Here is a 26,146-nt window from a genome sequence, read left to right as displayed (position 1 = left end):
ACAGGTGTCTATTCGGATGCTAGGGTCGGATTCGCTAAAAGATAACAAAGCTTCTTAGAGAAGCTAGAGTAATATTGAATCACTTCTTAGGAAATTTAAAACAACTTCTCAAAGAAGTTAAAAGAGGAAGACTATTCAATGGTTACACTAAAATTATAGTCATTGTAACTGTTTTCAATCTAAATCTTTAGATTTAATAGAATTAATCTCAACCGTTTATTAATTTTACCAAATAAAGATAATAAAAAACTGGAATATAACTCATCACTTTAATTAAACAGAATAATTGTATAGTTATTTCATGATTAAATGGAAAACAAGTATGAGCAACAATTGTTCAGTCATAATTCTCACACTAGGCATAACACATTAGCGGAATTATAAAGGCTTAGGATTATAAAGTAGAATGTACCATCACACCGTGGGAATACCGGCAATTTTAAAGTAGAAATCTGCCAATCATATTGATCTACTTATGGAGATTGTGTATGCGTTTGTTGCGCCAAAAATAATCATAGTACATAGTAGAATTAATTTGAGGGATGGTTAAGGGGAGGGGGAGAGAAGAAAGGGTTATTTTTTTTTAAAAAAAAAAAAAAAAAGAAAAGTTTAGTTTAGCCAATGGAATGGATGGTGTACTGTAGATTTAACACTAAAGAATTAATGGTCATGATCAAATTAATAGGTACTACGCAGTGGAAATAACATGAATCATATTTATTCAAGTACCTAAAACAAGGATCATTACATAACACATAAAGAACACATAATTGTACCTTTGAAGCGTGATTCCACGTGCGATCGAGCAAGAACAAGGGGAGATAAAGAACCTCAAGCGTGATTCCTCTACTTGGTCCACGGGCACAGATTAAGACCTCCACTAATGCTAGTTAGTTGCAATTGAACCCTTCAATTGACCTTCTACGGAGAGGAGAGACATACTAACCAAGAACCACCACACGCGCTGCCAAGGGGTGGCCGGCCGTGAGTCCAAAGGGGGGAGGAGTGAGAGCCGTGAGTTTGAGAGAAGATTGGGGTTTTGGGATTGGTTGCCTTGATGTCAAAATCTACTATAAGTTGATTATGACTTCTTACATCCAACCCTAGGCATGGATCTTATTTATAGATCCCATCTCTAAATAAGAGCCCATATCAAAAGCCCAAAACCTAATTTCAATCCAACTATGCTAGCCCAATCCAATTCATGATTAGTTAATTGCTCATGAGGCTCATTAATGGGCCTCTAACTTGCTTAACCCAATACCCTTGTGTGTGACCTCATAGAATCCATTCTAGAGGGCTTTGGACTATTTGACTAGTCCAAAGATCATCTCTCATAGTCTAGCAACAGAGGATGACGCCCCAAAAGAACGAACTTATTATCTCCATAATAGTGATCCTTGATATATCTAGTAATTGCACTTATCGAAGACATAACTCCTTCAATCAGCCCATAGCTTATGTTTTATCGAAACAACTTTAGTTCGGACGGTTATTACTTTTTCATTACTCATCAAAAAAAGGCATGTGACCACACGTTAGAAAGCTCTTGAGGTGATATTTGATTTCCAATTTGGATCAACTCAAAATATTGATTAGAGGAAGAAAAATAAAAAAATAAAAAAATATGATCATTTGAAGTTGATCCTTGCAAAATCCTTCCAAAACTTTTCCAATCAAATGCTCTTATTCCACCTAAAAATTTTGCTTCTATTTTGCTTCAATGCACTCTTTCTTGTTTTGTGAGTGAGAATAAGATCTCCATTGCCAAACTACATCATAAAAGAAAGAAAAAAAAAATGTACCAAGTGCTAGAAGAGTAACAAAAATACACAAAAAAGTAGGGCTGTCAAAAGCTGACACGACACAATAACCCGACACGAAATAAGCGGATTTGGGTCAAGAATTCTCAACCAGTTTACATAATTGGGTCAACGCGAACACGACACGAAATTAAACGGGTTAGGTTTGGGTTGAAATTTTCAACCCGAAACCGACATGCATAACCCGATTATATAAATGGGTTGAATGACAAGTCGACAACCCATCAACCCGAACTTGACAAACTCAATTTTTTATATTAAGTAGTAAAAACAAGACTAGATTTTTTTATTCAAAACTTGTAATTTTGTAAATTACCTTGACACTATTTGTATATTTTGGTAATTTTTGGCGGTTAAATTGGCAAAAAAAAAATTATGATTTTCATCTTCTGTAAATTTAAATTTAATTTGGCGGTTAATTTGAGACGATTTTTATGTATGGTTGTATTGTTAAAACTACTAGCTTTAAACTCTTTAGTATCTTTTGCTAAAACTACTAGCTTTAAACTGTTGCAGTATTATTAATGAATTAATGATGTTTGTCTTTTTTTTTTATTTTTGAATTGAATATTAATTAGTTTATTACATACTATGTGGGTAAAAGGTTACCCGGGAAACCCGTTTGATAAGCGTGTTAGATTTGGGTCAAGGGTTTTCAACTCATTTAAAACGGTTTAGGTTTGGGTCAAGGATTGTTCAGCTCGTTTAACATCGATACGAACACGAACCCCACATGACCCGACCCGACCCGACCTATTTGACAGCCTTACAAAAAAGAGCCTTGGTCTAGATGAAGAGAAAAATAACATTTCTTATTATTACAAACTAGCTTATGGTCCCGTGCAATGCACGGATTTACCAAAATTTATAAATATTTTTATTTCAAGAACTTTTTTATGATTTTTTAAAAAAATAAGTATGAAAAAATTTAATATTTTTGCTAATAATATTAAAAATTATGCATATCTTTTTAAATAATATTATTATGCTTAAATTTTCTATAAGTTGTTACAAAAATGTTTTATTGAATTTGGGACAGAAAGATTGCGTTTAAGTAGGAAAGAAAATATTATAGTGTATTAAAATTGCCTAAGATAATTTGACAAATAAAGGGAAAAAAAAAACTGGAGGGAAATTATTTAACCAGATTTTGCCACGTGTCATTTTTTATTCGCCTTTAGTATTAAGTTATTTTTTGTATTAATTGTATAGTTTTATACTTTTATATGCTTCACTAGCTTATGGTCCCGTGCAATGCACGGATTTACCAAAATTTATAAATATTTTTATTTCAAGAACTTTTTTATGATTTTTTAAAAAATAAGTATGAAAAAATTTAATATTTTGCTAATAATATTAAAAATTATGCATATCTTTTTAAATAATATTATTATGCTTAAATTTTCTATAAGTTGTTACAAAAATGTTTTATTGAATTTGGGACGGAAAGATTGCGTTTAAGTAGGAAAGAAAATAATATAGTGTATTAAAATTGCCTAAGATAATTTGACAAATAAAGGGAAAAAAAAACTGGAGGGAAATTATTTAACCAGATTTTGCCACGTGTCATTTTTTATTCGCCTTTAGTATTAAGGGCCTGTTCTCATTGACTGAACTCAGCTGAACTGAACTGAACTGAACTGAACTCAGCTGAACTGAACTGAACTGAACTGAATATTTTATAAGAGAAGGAAATTAGGAGCTGAACTGTACTGAACTGAACTGAACTGAATTTCAACGTAAGAGAACAGGCCCTAAGTTATTGATAACCATGTTGAGTGAGTTAATAAGAACATAAGGTAATGAAGTTTACAAAAATTTTGCAAACAAGGTACTAAAATAAGTAACCTCTCCAACAGTGGCGGATTTATGTACAAGCAGTGACCCCACTTGAACATAAAAAAAAAAAAAAATCTTCTTATAAAATTGATTTTTTTCCCATAAAATTACTCTCTTGACCCCATTAAAATTATCAGATGTATTTTGATCCCGTTAAATATTTTTCTTCGATCTCCACTGTTCTCCAAATTACCTTGTATAGTCGGTAAAATTAAGCTAAAAAAAGGAAATTAAATTATCAGCAGGCAGAATTAAAGGTAGGTACGAAAGTTTGGATTTGTTCATTGCATTTAAAAAAAATAACTATTACATGCCTGCATCTGTATATATTGCTCCATAGTAAACATTTTCTTTAACCTCACTTGTGTAATAAAGATCATTAAATAAATTAATTACTTGATCATCAAAAACAGTTTAATTTATATTTATAATCATCATGTTTAAGATGAGTTCAACAACAAACAAACGTTATTATGGGCTGTTAGTGTCCTAGAGCAAGGCATTGACAAAGACAGTCCTAAAAGAAGGTTGCTTGCATGCCTTGTGCCCTTGACTATGATGTAGAAATAGAAAGAAGGGGCTGCAAGTTCTTCAAGATGGGTAGATATACAGAAGACGTTACTGGTTGGGAGACTGAGGTGAATTTGGGGCTAATTTAAATTGAAGCATGAAGTAATGAGATGAGGAAAGAGTTGAAGCAATCTAATTAGAATGCAATGAACATTGAAAGTGATTACTTGATGCTAAAAATGAGAAGGGTTGCTATGATGAATTTGGGCCGGAATTCAATTGAGAACTATGGAAGGTTATTTTGTAAGTGTAATGTGGTATATCCGTATATGCTATTAAGAAATGATTGTAACGAATATGGATTGAAGAAATGATAAAAAAAACCTTCATTAATATAATATGAAGAACATCATCTTTAACCTCAAACAGTAACACAAAACACTAAAAAAAAAAAATAAAAAATGGAAACCTTTCTCTTAACAACGAATTCGTCAATTACATATTTCTATTAAATGATTCATTGAACGATAAAATCAACTTTATAATTGCACATTGAATTACTATAAATTCAAATTTTACCATTGTTTCTCTCTTTAAATAAAATCTGTTAATACTGCCTCCGATCCAAATTACTCGCAGCTTTGGAGTATTATTTGTGAGATATAAAATATTCCAAAGTTGCAAGTAATTTGGACCGGAGGTAGTATATTAAATCAAATCGTCAATCAAAGAATATAAATGAAAAATAAGTTCCTTAAATCAAGGAGGGGATCGGACCATTTTGAATTTTTTTGCTCGTGTATTTTAGATTTGTATACAATGTTCTTTTTGTGTTATTTATAAGCATAGTATTTTTTTATAATTTTTGTTTATGGATTAATGTTTGATATCAATCAATCAAAGCCTTAGCTTAATCTTATAAGTGGGTTGGCTATATGGATCTAAAGTGATTATTCCTATAATCATCCACAAAAATCCTCCTCCTCCATTCCATATAATTACGACCAAATACCTCATTCTTATTCAAATATAATATAATAAATAATTTTTGGTTAATATTAAAAAATGTATTTGAAGCTATTGAAAAACTGTGGTTGATCATTTTTATTTACCACCTTAAAATTTTTTTGGTAGATATTTATCAAAAAAAATGAATAAATAAATAAGAATGCTTAAGGAGATTCCACTTGTCACTATGGCAAGTGTGTCTTTTATTATATATATATGTAATTTATGAACGTCAAAAGAGTTTATCTCAATCAAATGTCACAACAACATTAATTTTTATGTGTTTTTGCTAAAATATTAATTTATTTAATTATTTATTTTTTAAAAATTTGATTGACATTTTTCATTTCTTTAATTAGAATCAAACATGTTACTGCAATTGTCAAACATAATACTACGTATTATTTTATAGTCATATTTAGTGCTCTGTATGTTCTTTATTTGTGTTAATAGCTTAAATAATAAATCATTTTTATTATAATAGTTTTGGCAAATATTTAAAAAAAATTATTGAAGATTTGAAATAATATTTTTGTGTGAATATATAGAAAAAAAAAAATCAAGATGAACAAATACAAAGGAATCTATTAAAATTCTCAATGTTTTTATAATATTACTAGTATTCTCAAATATTTAAAAAAAAAAAAAGAGTTTACAAGGGAAAATCATAGATAATTATCAAGATGAATTTCAAGTTGTTTTTTTTATATTAATGGTTAGCCGTGAGCATATATCATATAAGTGGTTGTATACATCATCATAGATAAGCTTGATTAGTGGTCCATTCAGTTTAACAATATTCTAAAAGTTTATGATCAAATTACCTCCAATAACTATATGAACAATATCACAACTCGCTTGGACCATACAATTGCTGTGTAACAATTAGCTATAACTAGGGTTGTTAAAAAATACCCGACCCGTTGACCTACAGAATACCCGACGAGTATTTTTGAAAATTTTCCCATTTTGGCGGGTCGGGTATCCCGCTAAAATATTAGATTCACAGTCGGGTAATAGGCCGCCCTCTTGCTGTAACGGGTACCCGCTAAATACCCGCATTCCTTTTTTTCTCTTTTTTCTCGCTGAATTCCTTTTTTTCTTTTTAGGGTTACTAACATCTCACTCTAAGTTGAGTAGCCGCCCATCTCACTTAACCACATACATACTACTTTTCTCCTCTCTATCTCTAGATATGAGGATATGATGCTCACTCCACCGCAAACCTCCACTCGACTCGACCTCATACCACATCGGAATCCACCCGTGTGCTACTGCTCCGCGCGACCACAAACCACACCGGAGGCCACCTTTGTCGCTGCTGCTCCGTGCGACCACGCAATCACACACCATACTCATATGCTGCTCCAGCTTGACACCCACCCGTTCTTTCATAATAAGTTGCAATTTTGTTTGTTATTTTAGTTGTTTGCAATTGTAAGTATAAGTAGAAATATAAATACTAATAGTTTGCTCAAATGTGGGGATTCAATGAATTGCCAAAACGGAATGAGCATGTTCCAAGTTAATTAGTAATATGGCTTTTTTTTTTTTTTTTTTTTTTTTTTTTTTTTTTGAAAAAGCAGATTTGTATTGATTATAGATTTAATTTGAGTTAGTTTTAGTAGATTTTTTTTTTATAAAAAAAAACAATATAATAACCGGTACACTGTGACCAGACCTGCTAAAACGGGTACCCGGTTTTACCGGATCGGGTAACGGGCCGAGTGATCTACTACCCGGAATTCCAGGTACTCGCTCTTCCGGGTACCCGAAAGCCCGGGTACCCGGTTATGACCACCCCTAGCTATAACTAGGGTGCTAATCGAGCGAGTCGATCACAAGTTAAGGGGCCGGGTGCTCCACTCGTGCTCGAAAACCACAGCTCGTGCTCGTTAGTCACTAAGCTCGTGAACTCACTGCTCGACTCGTGCTTGTTTATTTAAATCGTAGCTCGACTCGGCTCATAACTCGTGAAATCCAATAACCCAGTTTACAATTTTCCTAACAACATCTTCTTATTAAATATAATTTTTTAATTAGAAGTTCATGTAAATTGGACAAAAATAGATAGATAGCATAATCACGAGATTGTATGCAGAATCACAAATGTGAAAATTGCTGAAGGTTTAATATATGAGAATGCGAAATTCGTAAAATGTCATAAAAAAATTAATTAAGCGTAAATATATGAATGTGAATGTCGATTAGAAGAATAACAACAAATCTACATAGAATAAGAGTAAAAATCCCACAAACACATCTGCTATAAAAAGATCGAAAGCTTGATCATTGTTCTTAATTGATCTTGATCCCTTGTTCCTTCTTCAAATAGAATTCCTTGTGATCATTTCTTCGGAATGGTAGGGAATGGTAGAGACTAGAGAAGTAGAGAGAAAGAGCTAAAAGGAGTGGCGGCTAAGAGGGAGCTTTGAGAGTTGGTTAGTGTTTTATGGTTTTCTATGCTACTATAAAAAATGTGACTTAAGTTGTCTTTCACTCTTTCTAGAATAAATGGAGTATTTTTTTTTGAGAAAGAATAAAAGGATTTTTTATTTTATTTTATTTTGTTTTTGTTTTTTTTTTTTTTTTTTTTTTTTTTTTTTTTTTTTGGTTTTTGTTTTTGGTTTTGTTTTTTTTTTTTTTTTATTTTTTTTAAGGGGAATAAACGGAGTACTTAATTACATTATCAATTGTTTTAATTTTTCTATATGCAACAATTTTTTTTTTTTAACATATATATTTTTTGCATTTGTTATTTAATAAAATATTTTTTAAATTATCGAGCTGCTCACGAGCTTATCGAGTCGAGCAACAACTTGCTCAACTCGTGCTCGTTAAAATTTCGAGTCGAGTTGAGTCAAGTTTTGACCGAGTCGATCACGAGTTGCTCGCGAGTAGCTCAACTCGATTACTCCGCAGCACGCACCACTAGCCAAAACCCAAGCTTCTCTCTGAATGCATTCCGGGTACTAGTTCAGTTTAGTTCAGTTCAGCTCTAATAAGTTTAGTTCAAATCAGTTCAATTCAGCTGAGTTCAGTTAATGAGAACATGCCCTAAATAAGTTTCTTAATTATTACTTATTTCATATCAGATCAGAAAAATAAGTTCAATTAAAATCATATCAAAAAAATTAAGTTTAAATTAGATCACCTTATAAAAAAATATATTTTTAAGGTGCAAACCACAAAATCAGATCAACTTATAAAAAATATATTTTGATCGTGAATTTTTGTGCAATTTTTAAATAAGTAATTATCTTTAATTCCGTAATGAAAAAATTATAAACATTGAAAAAATTCACATTAATTCAAATCTAATAAGTCCCCATTTATGTATTTTATCTGTATGAGCATATGTACCGTCAAATTAAAATTTATTCAAATCAGACCATAAAATTAGATCACAACAATTACAATAGGAAGTATAAGACTACATTAATAAGGTGTTGACATAGAGTCGACCCGAGAGAATATGTTGTAGGGAACTCCCTAGACCAATTCAATGAGAACCGAATACACAACAAAAATTTGGATCAAAATCTTGTCATGTCCGAGCAAACAGAGCCGAACACTGATTATCACCTTTCATTTGTTGCTATAGTGACCATGTGCCGTAGTCCTTAGACCATAGTACAGTACTAATTTTCGAAATTAGTTGGGTTGTTAATATATAAATCAATGATTTCATAAAATATGAGGATCCAAAGAAAAATTGAAATAAAAGAAACACTTTGTAGTTGTGTTAGTTATAATTGAGTTGACACAATAATTTAAACCCACGTTGAATTAGAAGCACTAGATACTGGTAGCTTCAGGCCTCACTCTTCTCCATAAAATTTCTTGGTGAACTTTATTCCAAAAAAAAGTCTAAAAAGGATTAGAGTGTGATGTTTACCAAAAGTAAACATTGTAGGAAGCTTTAAGAAAATGAAACTTAAAGCAATAAATTAATTTTAAAAAATGAAATAAATAATGTACTGTACAAGAAACCAAAAGACAAAAGAACCAAATGATGTAAACTTATTCCTTCCCCTCAAACAATGAATTAAAAAAGGGAAGGGACCCAATCAACTAAAACTAGGTCCAAGGCTTTGGACAAGGTCATGTACTCATATAGTGACTTCATTCTCTAGTCAAAATTCATCCCTACATCGATGGAGTATTAATTTATTTTAATTGTTATTTTCGGATCACCTTGTTAGTATTTAAATTTTATTTTTCTATATAAGGCGGTGAATTACAACAAAAATTTTAAATTGGGTGGTTATTTACAACTTCTTCTTCTTCTTCTTATTTATTTATTTATTTATTATTAGTGTTAAGAAGTGATTTTCATAAAACAAGGATTTAATAGGAAATTTTGACAAAATTTTTATTGTTTTTGTATTTAGTAATGTTTTGAAAAGTAATGTTTTTTAGCTAAATTAGTACTAATACATTTATACTACATTAAAAGAAATTATAAATTCAATAATTATATCATCATTGTCTTTGAATTTCAACACAATTTAACGCAACATAAAACCATTCCCTTGTAAGAATTTTAACACTTGAGAACCACTTTCTTTAGAAAAGTAAAAATTTCTTAGGAATGCAAATGAAACATTAAAGATCATTTGAGTTTTGAGCCATAGATTTATACAAAAATATTGAATATTACCAATTTAAAAATGATACAAGGTGAGTATAAATTAATAAATCAGATTGAAACAAAAAGTGAACAAATAAAACTTCAAAAGAATAAAGAAGCATTGAGATCTACTCCTTATTTATTTTTAAAATTATACTTCTAATAATTTTAAAAGTATAGCTATGTATGTTACTTTAATAATTAACGCTCAAAATATGACCTATTATTTAGGAACGGAAGTAGTCGAGACATAAAAACAACAAAAACCTCGAATTAAAAGCAATCGGATTGGTAGAATCCCTCATTCTCCGGTTGGTCCCTTTCTTTCTCTGTATTGAACCTTTCAGACACACACCTTTGCTGTGCTGTACTGCTACTGTTCATTGCTCAGTTCCCTCTGCTTCTTTCCCGCATTTACTGTCAAACCCCATTTTTGTTCTACCTTATGACCACCATTTCCAACCACCTCCTTTCTCCCTCTTCTTTCCTCTGCTCTCTTCAGGTTCATTCTCTTTCTTCTCTCTCCTCCTTTTCATTTTCATCTTTCAATTTCTGCAGTTTTGAAATTCTGTTACCACTTTTTATATACTTTTTTTGAATTTTTGTTAGTCATTTTCTTCAGTTTAGGCTGATTTTGTTTCTGAATTTGCTTTGAAATTGGTGAAAGACTTGATTCGAGGTGAAATTTTGAAACATTTGATGTTTGTTTTGCTAGTTTTTTGTTTGATTTTGAATTGAAGCTCGGCTGTTAGCGAGATTCACGTTAATTTGGGTGATATTTGTGTACGAATTAGCTTTAAATTTGGTGAAAAAAAAGGAGATTTGAATTATAATTTTCGAAGAATTTGATGTTTATTTGGCAATTATCAATGTTTGATTTTGAATTCTAATTCTACAGTGAGTGAGATTTGCATGACTTTGGCCAGTGTCTGTGTATGAATTAGCTTGCAATTTGCGAAAATCTCGATTAGAACTTGAAATTTTGAAGAATTTGATGTTAATTTTGCTAATTTTGTGTTTGATTTTTGATTTATAGCTCATATGTGGGTGAGATTTGCGCATTTAATAGGTGGAATTTGGAAACTAAGTGTTGTTAGGGATTTGAGATTATAGAGGAGAGAGAAAGGTAAAAATGGAGGGAAGGATGAAGAAGTACAGGCAAGTGAGTCCAGAGAGAGCAAAAGTGTGGAAGGAGAGGTCGCCGAAGTATGTGCAGAATCGTAAAGTACCGGTTGTTTACTATCTGTGTCGAAATCGACAGCTCGAACATCCTCATTTCATTGAGGTTCCTATATCCTCTCCTGAGGGTCTCTATCTAAGAGGTATTGTTGTTAAATTACGAGAGTGATAATCGATGTTATCAAAACATGATGCTGATACAAGTGTGTTGTTTGCAGATGTGATTGAGAGGCTTAACAATTTGAGAGGAAGAGGCATGGCTTCAATGTATTCATGGTCTTCTAAAAGGTAGTCATACATTATCACTTTTGCACATGTTGCTTGTCTGGAAATCTAACAAAAGAAATAAAAAAAAGGGCTAAAAGGATACTTGGATGTTCTGAGTCGATTTAACTAAAGCCATTGTCTTTGTGACTTTTAATTGCAGAGTCATGTGTTCTGATTCTTCTGAAGCTTAGATGAGTTTATTGATACTGTCAACTTTAGCTTGATTTTTCTAGCTTTATTAATACTTAGTCTGATTATGGTTTTTGCATACACAATTGATTAGCGAACAAACAACATGCTCGCACTTAATTCCTGTAGCTTCCATAGAAAAAAATGTGTTCTGATTCTTCTTAAGATTAGATGAATTCCTGTCAAAAAAAAAAAAGGAAAAAACAGAAGCTTAGATGAATCGCCACTAAGTAACTTTTTAGTCTACTACTTATGGTATTTGCATACATGAATGAATAGTGAACTTATTCAAGGACAAGATGCTCACATGTAACTTTAATCTCAAATAGATGGTACTGTTGCCCATAGGATTTATGATAGTAGTCATTCATGTGAAGTGAACACTGATATCTTAGTGTTACGAGTACTAAAAATCTTGATTAAAGACATTGTGAGCAGAGAATTTGTTTGTAAAAGAATGCCTTCTCTCCTAACTATATGGATCATTGTCATTACCTTTTTTGCTGGTAAAAAAAAATTCAAAATTTACTTGTCACCAAAGAGAATTTACTTACAGCTTATCGCTTATTGCATGTGACATTTGAACTTCATCTTGAGCATAAGTGTCCTGTTATGAATTTTGAACTCATTCTGCTTCTTTAAACCGCCACAGAAGCTACAAGAGTGGGTTTGTGTGGCATGATCTCTGTGAAGATGATCTCATACTTCCGGCACACGGAGATGAGTATATTCTCAAGGGTTCCGAGATCATTGAAGATTCCAACTCAGGTAAAATTTCACTAACTGTAGCTTGTTGAAAGATTTAATGCTATGAAATTATAGCAGTGTTATATTAGTGAAAGCTGGTGTACTCAATGTTGCAGATCGTTTCAGCCCAGTAGCTGTTTACAGAATGCACAACTTAAAGCAATTGCCCGAACCACCTACTTGTAGAAGTCACGAGGATACATCCCCTTCCATGAGCACGGATGACAAGAGCACAGATGACAAAGAAACAAAGCATCCGCATGAAGATGAGACATCCCCTCCATCTCAACATTCAGGTTCCTCAGCTGTTTCTCCTGATTCAAGAGCAGGAAGCCACTCTCCATGGGCTGCTTCCTTAAGTCTGACAGAATACAAGTTACCCAAGAGTGAAGGTGCAGCTGATGCTTCTACTCAGACTGAGGAAAATCCAAAACAAGTTAATCAGAAAGAAACCTGCACTCGAGGTGTTTCTACAGAGGATGGGACATTAGATGGTGAACATCATGAGGACACCCTGAATCATGCTGATAGCTCAAAACAGAATCCAGAGATAAGCGGAAATTCTGTTTCGCCACCAACATCCTCAAGTGCATCTTCATCTGGTGGAAAGGCTGAAACGTTAGAATCTTTGATTAGGTCTGACTTAAGTAAGATTAATAGCTTCAGAAGACTTGAAGCGGAAGACATGCCATCCAGCAACAAAATGAAAGCGTCAAACATGTTGATGCAGCTGATTTCTTGTGGGTCAATTTCAGTGAAAGATCATAGTTTTGGGCTGATACCTCTCTACAGACCGAGATTTTCTGATTCAAAATTTCCTTCCCCTCTATATTCTACTTCGGTAATGTTAGGTGAGCTTGATTGCTTGTCAGACAACTCAAGGTTAATGGGTCTCAGATTGGAAGATAAGGAGTACTTTAGTGGAAGCTTGGTTGAGACTAAAATGCCAAAGGAACAAGGGGATGGGAGAACTCTTAAACGGTCTTCTTCATATAATGCTAACAGGTAATAAGCCTATATCTCAATTTGAACTTCATTTAACCTATCATATATATATATAATGCTGTTTACAACATACTTTAAATTTCTCATCCTCAACCTTAATGGCTTTGTGTGATTAGTTCTTTAGCTAAATCAAGTTTGTAGTTTCTTAGCTCATTAATACATCATGCTGAGAGGAAAACATCTTTTTGGCTCGTGAAATGGGTAAGTCTGGTAGGCTTGGAGATGAGTTAAAATTGCAAATTAAAAATTATGCCTGATGGTGAAACAGAACCTCTGGTCCTTAAAAGACCCCTGAAATTGATAGAATAAAAAAACAAATTTCTCAAATGCCTTTCTAAATCTCCTTGTCATATGGTAGATTTTGAAGAAGCATGCTAAAGAAGAGAGGTCTCCAAAAGACACTATTACTGTAGAATAAAGATCATACTGAAATTCTAGACATGATCTGTTGGTTTGCAACAAAAAAAAGATATGATAGGCTAGTATAATCTGAAACGGAAACAGGCATGTTGTCAGCTGTAATATCAATTATGCATTTGCATTATTTTTTAATTGTACTTGATATTTGTTTCTTATATTCCTATATCTGCTTAAGTTGTGAAAAAGCTGTAAGATCATATTACTAAGGAGTTGTGTTAAAGTGATATCAATCTATTGGTTTCATTCAGATCTTCTAAAAAATTTGATTCGGTAGATAGCAATGGAGAGGCAACCTCAACAAAGACTAAATGCATTCCAAGGTCCATCAAAACCTCTTTAAGCAAGCCAAGAAGCGAGTCATTGAGATCACCCATTTCAGATAAACCTAGGGTGTCTTCTGATGGAAGCCGTGAATCACGTATCATATCTCATGATATGGCAAATGGTGGCAGTAGAAGGATGTCAGAGACTTCCTCAGGGAAGAATCCATCGACAAGAGTAAATTCCTTCAGAGAAGAGGAGATTCAGGAGAAGATCATTAAAATCGAAGAAAGTTAAGTTTCAACTCCTACCCATTTTTTCGCAACTAGTACTTGATCCCATCTTTTTGTTGCCTGAATTCCACTTCCTACTATCCTAACAGGCTGGCTTCAGGAGCCCGGATTATTATTCAATCCAAAGAGAACTAACATTGCCTGCTGTAAAACTGTAAGTCTTCGCCTTCTCGGACAATCAGGATACTTTACCACAGGTCTGAATGGCAGCCATTATATTGTTGGCGGGACAATTCGACGAATCTGTAAAAATGAGAAAAAAGGAGGGAAATTTAAGATGAAAAAAAATCAAAAAATCCTTAGGAGATTGGGGGTTGAGGATGAGGTAATGTACAGCTGAGGTGGTCCTACTGCTTTGATATACAGAACTGTTTTCCAAATGTTAGGTGCCCTGCTGAAGATGTAGAGTACTGCAGTTATGCAGTGAAAGTACCATTCTAATTTTTTCTGCTATTGCTGTCCTGTATGTTGTCTCACAATAGCTTAGCTTGTACTAATAGTAAAAAAAGTAGGGCAACTAGCATCTTGTCTCTTTGTTAAATTCTTTTGTCTAAAAAAGAAAGTTTTGTTTTATTCTTCTGAAATGTTTCTCCTGGGATTTATGAGCATATGTAGGTATATCCAAATCAATGTACCATAAATATGAATGAATTAATTAATTGTTTTAATGTTGGCTTAGATTTGGCGCAAAATCTTGTATGAGATGAACAGACTTATACTACTAGTAATTTTTCTAATTTTAAAGGAGATTGAGACTCAAAAGACCAAAGTCCTTGCTTTTCTTAGGAATAACCCTATTAACTCGTAAAAAGGTTTAATTAGTAAGCTTGCTAACATTGCTGATTGACTTGCTTGTCAAGTCTAACTCCATATTCTAGTGATGTACTTGAGGAATCGGAAAAAAAAAAAAAGAAGTCAATTGGTGACATTATATTATTGAGATAGATAGAGGATGCAAGAAATACTGGTAAGAAGTTATAAGAACAAGAAGCACCATACACATAATATTTGTGGCTCGCTAACAATGTGTTGACTATATCTACAAGTAGGCAAGAGGAAGCTTTATTAAGCTCGATAAAAAATATTAACTATAAAATTAGAATTGGTTATATTAACTACGAAGTATATAATTAGGATTGGTTAAAACCTATTAAATTTATATACTATACTACTAAAACAGAAACGACGTAGGCTCCAAAAATAAGTACTCGTACTCCATAGTCCATACTATATAGAAAATTGTAGCCAATTGTAGCCAACAATCATATACTGTATAACTGTATTGGATCATTGGTAAAAGACTGGTGATTCAATGCAATATTTTAACACACTCTAATTTGTTTTATGGAAATCAGAATGCAGCCAAGGTAGCCTAGTATCTGATGAAAAGTCCTTGAAGGTCAACGTTTGCGATGTAACAGAACGATTCACATGTTTACTGCAGTGGTCCTTAAGTAATTTGTCCTCTTAATCCAGTCCTCCTTGGCACCCTCAATGGTCCAATGCCCTATAAGCTATGGCCCTTATGTAAATGTTTATCTATTTATTTATTTATTATTATTATTATTTTTTTTTTTTCATTTTTCTTAAAATAAAAAATAATGCTTGGTGCATCTATAAAAAGTTTTTTTTTTTTTGGGCCACCAAGGCACCAATACGTTAGATGAAACTTCCTCTTAATTCCCTCAACATACTCTAGTGGCTCTTTCAATGATTGAAGCAAAAATGGTTGACTACGACGATCAAACATGATACTCCCATTGTGTTTTTCTAAAAGCGTGTTAATTTGATTTTTACACTATATCCATATACTTTGTATCACTTTAATAGTTAATGAAATTCTGTATATAAATTAAATAAGATTAAACACAGTCATACGAGTACTTGTTTCAAATGGGTATATATTGAATATTAAATTTTTTTTATAATATACTTTCGTATATACTTAATGTTAATAAAAGATATTATCAGCTAAAGACACATGAAATAAAAACAAAGGTAACAATGTTTGTTTATAAGTTTATAACCTACCTAGGCATAAAATTTTTGGGCAAAGCTCATAGTCATATCGAGTTAAAGTAAAATTGTTATAATTTAGAAATGCAGAGAAAGTATAAGCTACAATACCAAGTACCCCGAATAAATTGGAGAACATTTTAAAATTAATTTCTATTTCTTTCAACCATACTTTGTTATTGTACTACGTACAATAATTTATTCTAATACAATTACAAGAAATCTGTAAAAGAATGTAAATAAATTTTGGTCTACAACAATTGTTAAATTAATATTCATAACACTTCGAAGTCCAAAGCACCTTGCAATGCCTAAGTTTAAAAATGGTTAAATGTTGAGGGGTAAATGTCAACCATAGCACGTAGTTCCTTAACAAAAACATCCATTACCGTAGGAGGCAAGGAAATAGGCACCATAATCATATTATCACCTTTCTTGTTCTTAAAGGTAATAAAGAAGCTTGCATCCGGTACGGACCCGTTACTAGCCGGCCCTCCGTAAACGGGTTTTCCCCACCCGAAATCCACGTCAGCAAACCCTAAATGCCTAAGGTCGGACACCACGTACGTTTGACGTACCGAAAATTCTGGCCTATCATTTGTTACCATAAGGTTCATAATAGACCTCATATATTCCTCGTTCACTTCTTTTTTGGTAGACCTAATGAGGTCCAATATATATGTGATGTTATTGTTACATATATCGCCCGCCCTAGCGCAAACTGCCGGAAATGCACACGCATTTCCGTAGTATCCCTTCGCTAAGGGCGGGTTAAACTTGTTCCTTGCATTGACAGCGAATAGTAGACGGACCTCTTCCTCGGGGTCTAGTCCAAGTGCTATGATACGACACCGCCATAGGGAGGCGCTAAGGATGTCAAAAGAGGAGAATTGTTTGATATGTGGAGGGACATTGCGGCGTAGGGCTGCAAGCTCGGTTGGTCCGAAGAGGAAGGATTGTTGGACAAGGTTGGCTTGATCATTAGAGTGGTGATCAATTTCTTCGTGTTGGTCATACTCGGGGTGAGGGAAGGTGACATTTGTGGGTTCTTTCGCGGTTAAGCGTTCACGATCCCAAACTGGGGGGACGGATGGGGTGGTGAAGCCTCTCGCTAGCTCGCCTACCGCGTTCATTAGTTGCATTACGCCTGTGCCATCGGCGATGACATGGTTTCCTCGAATGGCTACTATGAATCCACCACACCTAAGACGGGTTACCTATACATCAAAGAATATGTCGTATGTTAGCATATTATCAAAGAATTAAACTAGAAGATAATATTTTTTATTTGAAGGAAACATAAATGATTTAATCATCTTAATATATGTTCATTATAATTAATGGAATTTATATCATCAACCTTTGTTAATGTATAAAAGTATGAGCACGCATAACTTAACTAAGTACTAAAAAGTAGTACGTATAATCTCCGTTTCATATTATTTATAATGATTAAACATTTTCCTAATACTTTATGTTAAATTGTTGCAAATAATATGAAACAGAGATAATAATATAATTGCATATTACGGAGTAACAAAAAACAATTAAGTACCTGAACAATGAACAAGGGAGTGCCAATCATTCCATCAGTACCAGGAATGTCATAAAGCAAATCCTCCAAAGGAAATGGAGGATGAATTTCATCTCCGAAATCCTCTAACGTTGCATCCGCCTCAGCCTCGATGAAGGGCACGCCTTCACCCGTGCAATCGACAATGAGCTTCCTCTTCGGCCCTTCTACTAGCCGGCCAGCATAGGGGTAGAAAAACACAAGAGCCTTAGCAAGAGCATCCTTGACCACCTTCACCGGGTCTTTCCCCTCCATGGAGGGGTCAGCCCGGTAAAACATGATACCCGGCATTTGAAATCGAAGACCCTCTTGGTCATCGATATCCGAGAGCGGCTTTAGCTCTCGTGGTGTAGGCTCAGCCGGGCACACTAGCTCTGGCTCCCCTCGTGTTACGTTTAACACTAGGGGAGTCGTGTCTTGTGCCATAAGAGCCATAATAATTGGTCGAGTAGTGTATGAAGATGATTTAGCTAGGAGTTGTATAAAATGAGAGTACAATGAAGCAAGTTATTATAAACTTTGATGGTGTAAGATAAATGCATGTGTTCACGTCTATTTATAGATGTAAAAAGTTAATTGTTTAATTAATATTTATTAAATCAACAAAAGTAAAGTAATTGGCCTAATTGCATTATGATTGGATTGAAGATTAGGTTAAAGTTTTAGGCCACGTGAACAATACTAGCTATTAATTCAGTTAATAAGATTGGATAATTAATAAAAATGGGTGGAATTGAACTTTCATGTGAGTGGCTGCGGGAGTATGTGGATGATGTATTTCTTCTTCTTCTTCTTCTTTTTTATTTTTTTTATTTTTTATTTTTTTTATTTTATTTTTTTATAGTTGGGTTAGGTGCAATTCACATAAAGACCAGGAAAATAAAAATAATATTGCAAGTTAGTTGCATGCAATTCATCCGTATTTACCAGAGAAAAATAAAAAATTGAAGAAACTGTGGGATGTCATAAGAAAAGTCAAAATTGAACCAACAATACGTGTTGATAAGAAAATCTTTATTCAAAGCAATATGATTTGTATGAACCATATGGAGTATTGGAGTACAGTCAACTTTATTCATTTTTGAATAAGATTAAGTAGTACGGACTAATCCCTTTTATATCACTAATGACTAACCTATATAATATGAACTACTCCCGTCTTGTGTTTTAGCTAGTTTCCAGGATTTTTATTAGCTAGTCACAATTTGAAATTTTTACGTAGTCTTTTGAAATACGATTACCATGATATGTTAATGATTATATAATTTATAATTGATGTGAAAGTATTGTGTAGAACGAACTCACGTGAGTCCGGTCATACAAACAGAAATTCTTAACTGTCGGAAATTAGATAATGATGGTCAGATATTAAGTTATAAATATCAGATTTTAGATTAAAAGTGTCAGAAATTAGATAATAATGGTCCGATATTAGATTATAAGTGTCATATATTAGCTATTAATTGTCAGAATTTAGATTATAATAGTCAAATATTAAATTATAATATCAGATATTAGATTGTAATTGTTAGAAATAAGATTATAATTATCATATAATAGATTGAAAGTGTCAGAAATTATATAATAATAGTCACATATTATTTCACCAAAAAATAATAGTCACATATTAGTAATCAGTATCAGATATTAGATTGATCAAAATATTTTATATTGTTAATATTCTTGTAACAAATTTAGATCGTCGCCACCGTCATTTTCAACTCCAGGCAACTTTCCTGCAAGTTATGGACCTTATAGCCCTCCACTTGGATCTCTTCCTGCAGGTTTAGCTGCTCTGCGACTCGACTTCAGTCTCATCACCCTGGTAGTTTTCTTTATCACAGGAAAACTAATTCTGAGTACATGAGTTTTTTGAAATAAGAAGGTTAACTAGGATCCTAGCTAATGGTAAAAGAATGTTATGCTCTTGTACAGATATTTTAGACCTATGAGATTGAGACAACGAAATATGGAAGTGATTTATAGAAAATTACATTAGCTTTTGAAACAGGGGAAATCAGACAATATTGTATAAACACGAAGAAGGAGGAGGTGGGGTCGTCGGTGTTGGGGAATGGGTGGGGGAGGGTCGCCGGCGCCGGGGGGATGGGAGGGGAGGGTGGTCGTCGGCCACCGAAAGTGGCTAGGTAGTGGCAGTGGCAGTAGGTGGGTGATAGGTGTGTGAATTTTAAACCGGACTCATGTGAAACGGTCTCACGCAAAACCTTCTCATAATTGATATTTTTTTTTTAAGTAATTAAGGGTCTGTTCACGTTTACTTAACTTCAGTTCAGTTCAGTTCAGCTCCAATCAGTTCAGTTCAGTTCAGCTCTTAATTTCCCTCTCTCATAAAATATTTATTTCAGCTCAATTCAGTTCAGTTCAGTTCAGCTCCAATCAGTTCAGTTCAGTTCAGCTCACTTCAGTAAATGTGAACAGGTCCTAAATATATTGCTTTATTAATGGTATACTGGTATTAGACAGTATTATCAACATTTTTTTGATTTATCAAATTTTTAGTTTCATTTGTGTAATTTTTATTCTTATTTTCTAGTTTCTCAAAAAAATATATATATTATGTTGGATAAAATTGTTCAAAATTTGTATTAATCTTGGAAAAAATACACCCACAAGTTCCCTCTAGGTTTTCTCCTTGGGAGGGTTTTTTTGTTCCCTCCAGGATTTCTCCCTTGGGAGGGTTTTTCTAGCCTCCATTGCTAGATTTTTCTTCTTTTTCTGAAGGTTTTCCTTCAATCTTCTCATTCTCTCTCTTTCTCTTCCATCTCTTTTCTTCTGATCTCAATTGTAAATTTTTGTAGGGGGCTTCCATCGGTATTTTTACCGGTGGTAAGCCCCAAAAAAACTTTTTAATTGCTTTCAATAAAAGATCACATCTTTATGATGGAGTTTGATCTACTATTAGGTTTAATTTATTTGTTTGTTCGTATGTCAAAGTTTGAAGATTTAGGGTTTCACAATCTCCAAAAGTGTCTAGAAGGCCATATGAGTTTTTTCACCCAAACAACTATTCATATGTGGATCTCAAGCCGAATTAGTGCTAACTCATAGATTGTATTGCTTCAGATGGAGATTTTTATAAAGGCGATCGTTGATCAAATCTGCGATGTAACTAGTTTTAAGGTGAATTGTATTTGTATTGGAATTTTAGATTTCCTCGAAATTGTTTGTAAGTGCCGTTTGGCTATCTTTCATTAATGAAATCCTTTCTCTTCTTGTCAAAAAAAAAAAAAAAAAAATTGTTCAAAATTTATATTTACATTGTAGATATAAGGCTATACCCATCTATAGTAGATAAGTATTCACATTGTAGATATAATAAGACTAATTGTGGACATTTTATAACGTGAAAAAATGAACCGATCATATTATATATCATTATAATAATATGGTAGTCATTTTTCAAATGACCGCTGTAAAATCATCCGTCACAATTATAGTTGTTCCATGGTGAAGAGTAAAGAAATTGGGTTTTTATTTATTTATTTATTTATTTTTTTTTTTTTTTTTTACAAGCTAGGAAGTTGTTGCCTAATCTAGATTCCTCTTGCCGTTGACGGTTGACGCCACCCGTGGCCAGTAAGTTGAGCAATAATGACTATTCGTATTGTTTTTAATTAGTTGACATTCATGATATAAAGTTGTTTCTTTGATATTGAACACTTGCAACTTGCAAACTAGTTAGGCTATTGGTTGTTCACGTCTACTAATTTGACAATAAGAATCAAATACTAGGTACCAAGAAATATCGTGGCTGGTGCTTATCAAAATCTAGCAAACCAAGCCTTCGTGTCTCGCTTTTCATCTCAATTTACGGAATACTTCGTATAAATATTTTATTTGATCTATTATTTCTTTTATAATTCAAACAAATAATTATTTGAGCTCCTTAACCTATTAATTCATTCAATCGGCTATCTTATCAATTTCAACAACTTATCAATTTTAACAATTTATCAATTTTAACTCCAATCTATTAGTGCTACATATATAGGCTAGGGGTAGGTGCTAATTGAGCAGGACAACTCGCGAGCAACTCGAACTCGACTCGGTCAACGCTATGTCAAAACTCGACTCGAGTTTGCTCGTGCTCGCTCGAATCAGCTAAAAACTCGATAATTGTACAAAAAATTCAATTTTTTTCTATTCAATCATCTTTAAAAACAAAAATTTACCTTGACACTTAATAAATTTAAAATAATAAGCTTAAGTAGAAAAAATTTTGAAATTCAAGAGACGTAAACCTTTAAACGAACAACTCGTGATCGACTCAACTAGACTCGAAAATTAATAAGCACAAGTCGAGCGACCCTCTGCTCGTGATCGACTCGCTCGATTAGCACCTCGCCTAAGCTTTACTAAAGCTACACAACATGGGAATCTAAAATTACGCAAGCAATAATTCACTAATTCTTTCGAATTATCTGAATGATTTCTAGCTTATGGCTATAGGGCACGCAGTGTAGTTCTAGTAGTTTGTATATATGGTTGTTTTGTCTCGGAAACTCCTTTTCGATGGAATCACGATTGCAATTAAAGGCGACCAATCTGACCATCAGTTGGTCTACACTAGGTTAGAGGTGAGTCGGCTTGGGGAGTCTTGTTATGGGATTGGCCCATGTTAGTTAACAAGTTTGGCTAGGTTGTGCACAGGATGAATGGGTGGACCAAGCATGAGCTAGCTTATAGATTGATTAGATTGTGTGTCTGTGTCGAATTGGGTTGAATGGTTCACGAGTTCAGTTCAGGAAGTGGGTTTAAGTATTTTTCCTACAAAATAAAAAATGTCATAAAAAAGTAAAAAAAAAAAAAAAAAAAGAAAAAAGAAAAAAAAACCTGTTAGAATTACTTTACTTATTTTACATAAGATAAAATTTTTTTTTTTTATCATTTTATATACAGTTTTTTATTGCTGAATATTTTTAATTTTGTAATGAAATATATAATGAAAATTACATATATATTAATAAAATAATCATTATTACCAAGCTAATCCGACTGTAGTTGATATAATATTCTCTATAGATTAACGTACATATAAGGTCAAAATTTAGTCAAATATGACAATCTGATTAGGAGTAAAAATAAGTTCACATTAGATTAGAAAAATAATAAGTTCAGCTTGGATCATATAAGCAAAAATAAGGTGATATGAAAAGAGAAAAGTGGATACACAAGATTAATTAATTATATAACTAATCATTTAAATATTTGGGTTTGGAGTAATTTACGGATTAAGATAAAAACAGGTATTTCAATATTTTATGCGATTTGGTTCATGCAGCATTGGTTAAAGTTTCGTTGCTAGACTTGCTACTACTACTGCTACTGCTATTGGGTCACATTATCATGCTACTGTATTGTTGTTAAATTTCCTACTTTCATTAAGAAAATAAGAATTGTAAGAAAATAAGAATTCATTAAATTAACAATTCTTATTTTCTTAATGAAAGTAGGAAATTTAACAAAATTATACATTATGAATTTATTTAATTAATAGATTACATACAAAACTTACATCCAACCTTACAATATTTATTAGAATTATTACCAAAGCTTGATATAGGATCCATATTATGTTCCTAACTATGCATCGTGTAGTGCCAATATGGCTATAATAATACTAGAAAAGCTCAAAAGCCAATTATTTATAGATGAACTTGGAGCATCTCTTGCAATTCCTTAACAAAAACATCCATTTCAGGCGAAGGCAAGGAAATGGGTACCATAATCATAGTCTCCCCTTTCTTGTTCTTAAAGGATATAAAGAAGCTTGCATCCGGGACCGAACCATTACTCGCCGGCCCTCCAAAAACCGGCTTCCCCCACCCGAAATCCACGTCCGCGAACCCTAAGTGCCTTAAGTCCGACACCACGTAAGACTGATGCACGGTAAAATGTGGTCTATCTTTTGTTACCATAAGGTCCATAATAGACCTCATATATTCCTCATTCACTTCATTTTTAGTGTTCCTTATTAGATCCAAAATATAGCCAACTTTGTTGTTGCATATATCCCCTGCTTTAGCACAGACAGCTGGAAATGCACATGCATTTCCGTAGTAACCCTTAGCTAGTGGTGGATTAAACTTATTCCTCGCGTTCACAGCAAAGAGTAGACGAACCTCTTGATCATGGTCAAGTTTAAGGCGCATATGATGTCAAAGGAGGAGAATTGTTTAGTTTGAGGAGGGACAAGACGGCGTAGGGCAGCAAGCTCGGTCGGTCCAAAGAGGAAGGACTGTTGGATTAGTTCAGGTTGATCATTGGAGTGGTGGTCAATAACTTCGTGTTGGTCGAACTCGGGGTGGGGAAAGGTGACTTTTGGGGATCCTCTAGCAGTTAAGCGTTCGCGGTCCCAAATGGGGAGGATAGATGGGGTGGCAAAGCCTCTCCCTATCTCGCCTACTGCGTTCATTAGTTGCATTATGCCACTTCCATCGTTGATAACGTGGTTTACTCGAAGAGCCACTATGAATCCTCCGCATCTTAGACGAGTTACCTATGTATCACATAACATAGAAAAAAACAAGTGATTTTTCTTTGATTAGATGTTATTTAAAATAGTAACAAAATCAATGGAAACAAGCTAAGGCTATGTAAAAAAAATTGGGTCATTTGGATGAATAATTGTTGTAAATTACATTAAAACTACACTGCCCTGTCCTTAATAGATATTGTTTTATATTTTCTTTTTAATATTGTCTTTATAGAAATCGTTCACTCTCGTTTTAGTTATTAGCATAGCCTCTATAATCTTTTATACTTCATTTACTACCTCACATACGTCACACTAGAGAACAAATCTACATAAATAACACAAATTTTAAAAGATGTAGGTTTAACTGTATAGAAATGCTACACTTTTCTTAATGAAGCTATCACTTTTTTACAAGGAAATTTTAAACCTTCTATTATGTCCATTTTAGCAATTACCACCTTGTATTTTTTTTTTGAAAATTACCACCTTCTATTTTCAAAAACATCAAAAGTTACCACCTTCTCCACCACATGACGTCATGCCTTTACCTTTCCCTCCTATTTCCCTCCCATTTCTTCGATTCTCATATTTCCTCTTACTTTTTTTCCCCTAAAAAAATCAGAACTCTTTAATTCACTCCTCTAAATCCAAATTGACGAACAATTATTGGTGGTTGCTGCAACATGACAATGATTCCCAAAAGAAAGGTATGTTGTTCATCTTAATTTCTTAAATTTAGGGGTTTTCAATGCGTTTTAGGGTTTATGATTGTAATTTTGGGAATCAAATTAACAACAAATTAGGGTTGAAATTAGGGTTTTGCGAATCAAATTAGGGGTGAGGGTGTTCAATTGGTGAACTAATTGACAATAAATTGTGAATTATTACCTGGTTGAAATTAGGGTTTTGCAATCAAATTAGGGGTGAGGGTGTTCAATTGGTGAACTAATTGAGAATCCTAGCTTCCCCCCCCCCCCTTCAACAATGACGTTTCCAACCCAATTGTACTATGATACTGCGCTTAGAACAAGGTACAATTTTGGGCAATCTAGCAACTATTTTGACCAAGAATTATGAGGAAGAGAAAGGATGTGACAATAGGGAGTAAATTTTCAGGTTGTATTAGGTGGGTGAGGAAGAATTGATTGCCATTAATGGTGAAGAGAGACAAGGGAGATGAGAATCGAAGTGAGGAAGGGGAAATAGAAGGGAAATAGGCAAGATGACGTCATGTGGTGGAGAAGGTGGTAACTTTTGATGTTTTTGAAAATAGAAGGTGGTAATTTTCAAAAAAAAAAAAAATACAAGGTGGTAATTGCTAAAATGGACATAATAGAAAGTGGTAATTGTCAAAATTTCCTTTTTACAATCTTATTAAAAATTTTATCATGTAAAGGCACTATATATAGAGCATGGAATGATATTTAGTACCTGAATTATGAGCAAGGGAGTGCCAAGCATTCCATCAGCACCAGGAATGTCATAAAGCAAATCCTCCAAAGGAAATGGAGGATGAATTTCATCTCCGAAATCCTCAAGTGTTGCATCCGCCTCAGCCTCGATGAAGGGCATGCCTTCTCCGGTGCAATCGACAATGAGCTTCCTCTTAGGCCCTTCTACAAGCCGTCCAGCGTAAGGGTAGAAAAACACAAGAGCCTTAGCCAGAGCATCCTTGACCACCTTCACCGGGTCTTTCCCCTCCAAGGAGGGGTCAGCCCGGTAAAACATTATGCCCGGCATTTGAAATCGAAGACCCTCTTGGTCATCGATGTCTGAGAGCGGTTTTAGCTCTCGCGGTGTAGGCTCAGCCGGGCACACTAGCTCTGGCTCCCCTCGTGTTACGTTTAACACTAGGGGAGTCGTGTCTTGTGCCATAAGAGACAT

At 33.6% G+C, this 26,146-nt stretch overlaps 2 protein-coding genes and 1 pseudogene across 6 annotated transcripts; 1 reads left to right on the top strand and 2 right to left on the bottom strand.

The window, feature by feature from the left end:
* The first annotated feature begins 10,097 nt into the window (after nt 1–10,097).
* On the top strand, nt 10,098–14,852 carry LOC145620251 (protein SOSEKI 3-like). Of its 5 annotated transcripts, none has more exons than XM_081674890.1 (6): nt 10,098–10,315; nt 10,850–11,135; nt 11,211–11,280; nt 12,101–12,216; nt 12,312–13,200; nt 13,899–14,852. In XM_081674890.1, exons 2-6 carry the CDS (start codon nt 10,946–10,948, stop codon nt 14,176–14,178), a joined length of 1,545 nt encoding a protein of 514 aa, XP_081531016.1. In that variant the 5' UTR covers nt 10,098–10,315; nt 10,850–10,945; the 3' UTR covers nt 14,179–14,852. The 5 variants fall into 5 exon arrangements, with proteins under 5 accessions (XP_081531016.1, XP_081531015.1, XP_081531013.1 ...); XM_081674889.1 differs by having other exon boundaries at nt 10,099–10,315; nt 10,883–11,135; nt 13,869–14,852; XM_081674887.1 differs by having other exon boundaries at nt 10,099–10,315; nt 13,869–14,852.
* A 1,390-nt stretch (nt 14,853–16,242) lies between these two features.
* Nucleotides 16,243–18,275, bottom strand: LOC145620799 (benzyl alcohol O-benzoyltransferase-like). Its single transcript, XM_081675515.1, has 2 exons — nt 17,746–18,275; nt 16,243–17,407 (listed from the first exon to the last, which is right to left on the bottom strand). Exons 1-2 carry the CDS (start codon nt 18,196–18,198, stop codon nt 16,508–16,510), a joined length of 1,353 nt encoding a protein of 450 aa, XP_081531641.1. The 5' UTR covers nt 18,199–18,275; the 3' UTR covers nt 16,243–16,507.
* Nucleotides 18,276–23,429: 5,154 nt separating this feature from the next.
* On the bottom strand, nt 23,430–26,146 carry LOC145621547 (benzyl alcohol O-benzoyltransferase-like; annotated as a pseudogene).

Source organism: Chenopodium album, chromosome 27 (genome assembly GCF_948465745.1).
Source record: "Chenopodium album chromosome 27, dcCheAlbu1.1, whole genome shotgun sequence".
NCBI classification, from domain to species: domain Eukaryota; kingdom Viridiplantae; phylum Streptophyta; class Magnoliopsida; order Caryophyllales; family Amaranthaceae; genus Chenopodium; species Chenopodium album.
The sequence above is the reverse complement of the archived record's forward strand: the minus strand, read 5'-3'. Positions and strand labels throughout refer to the sequence as shown.

Coding starts and splice junctions, on each gene's coding strand:
- LOC145620251 (XM_081674889.1), top strand. CDS start 10,946: ATGGAGGGAAGGATGAAGAAGTACAGGCAAGTGAGTCCAGAGAGAGCA. Junction 11,136..11,210: donor TGAGGGTCTCTATCTAAGAG/GTATTGTTGTTA, acceptor TGTTGTTTGCAG/ATGTGATTGAGAGGCTTAAC. Junction 12,217..12,311: donor CATTGAAGATTCCAACTCAG/GTAAAATTTCAC, acceptor TCAATGTTGCAG/ATCGTTTCAGCCCAGTAGCT.
- LOC145620799 (XM_081675515.1), bottom strand. CDS start 18,198: ATGGCTCTTATGGCACAAGACACGACTCCCCTAGTGTTAAACGTAACA. Junction 17,408..17,745: donor CTCCCTTGTTCATTGTTCAG/GTACTTAATTGT, acceptor TTTGATGTATAG/GTAACCCGTCTTAGGTGTGG.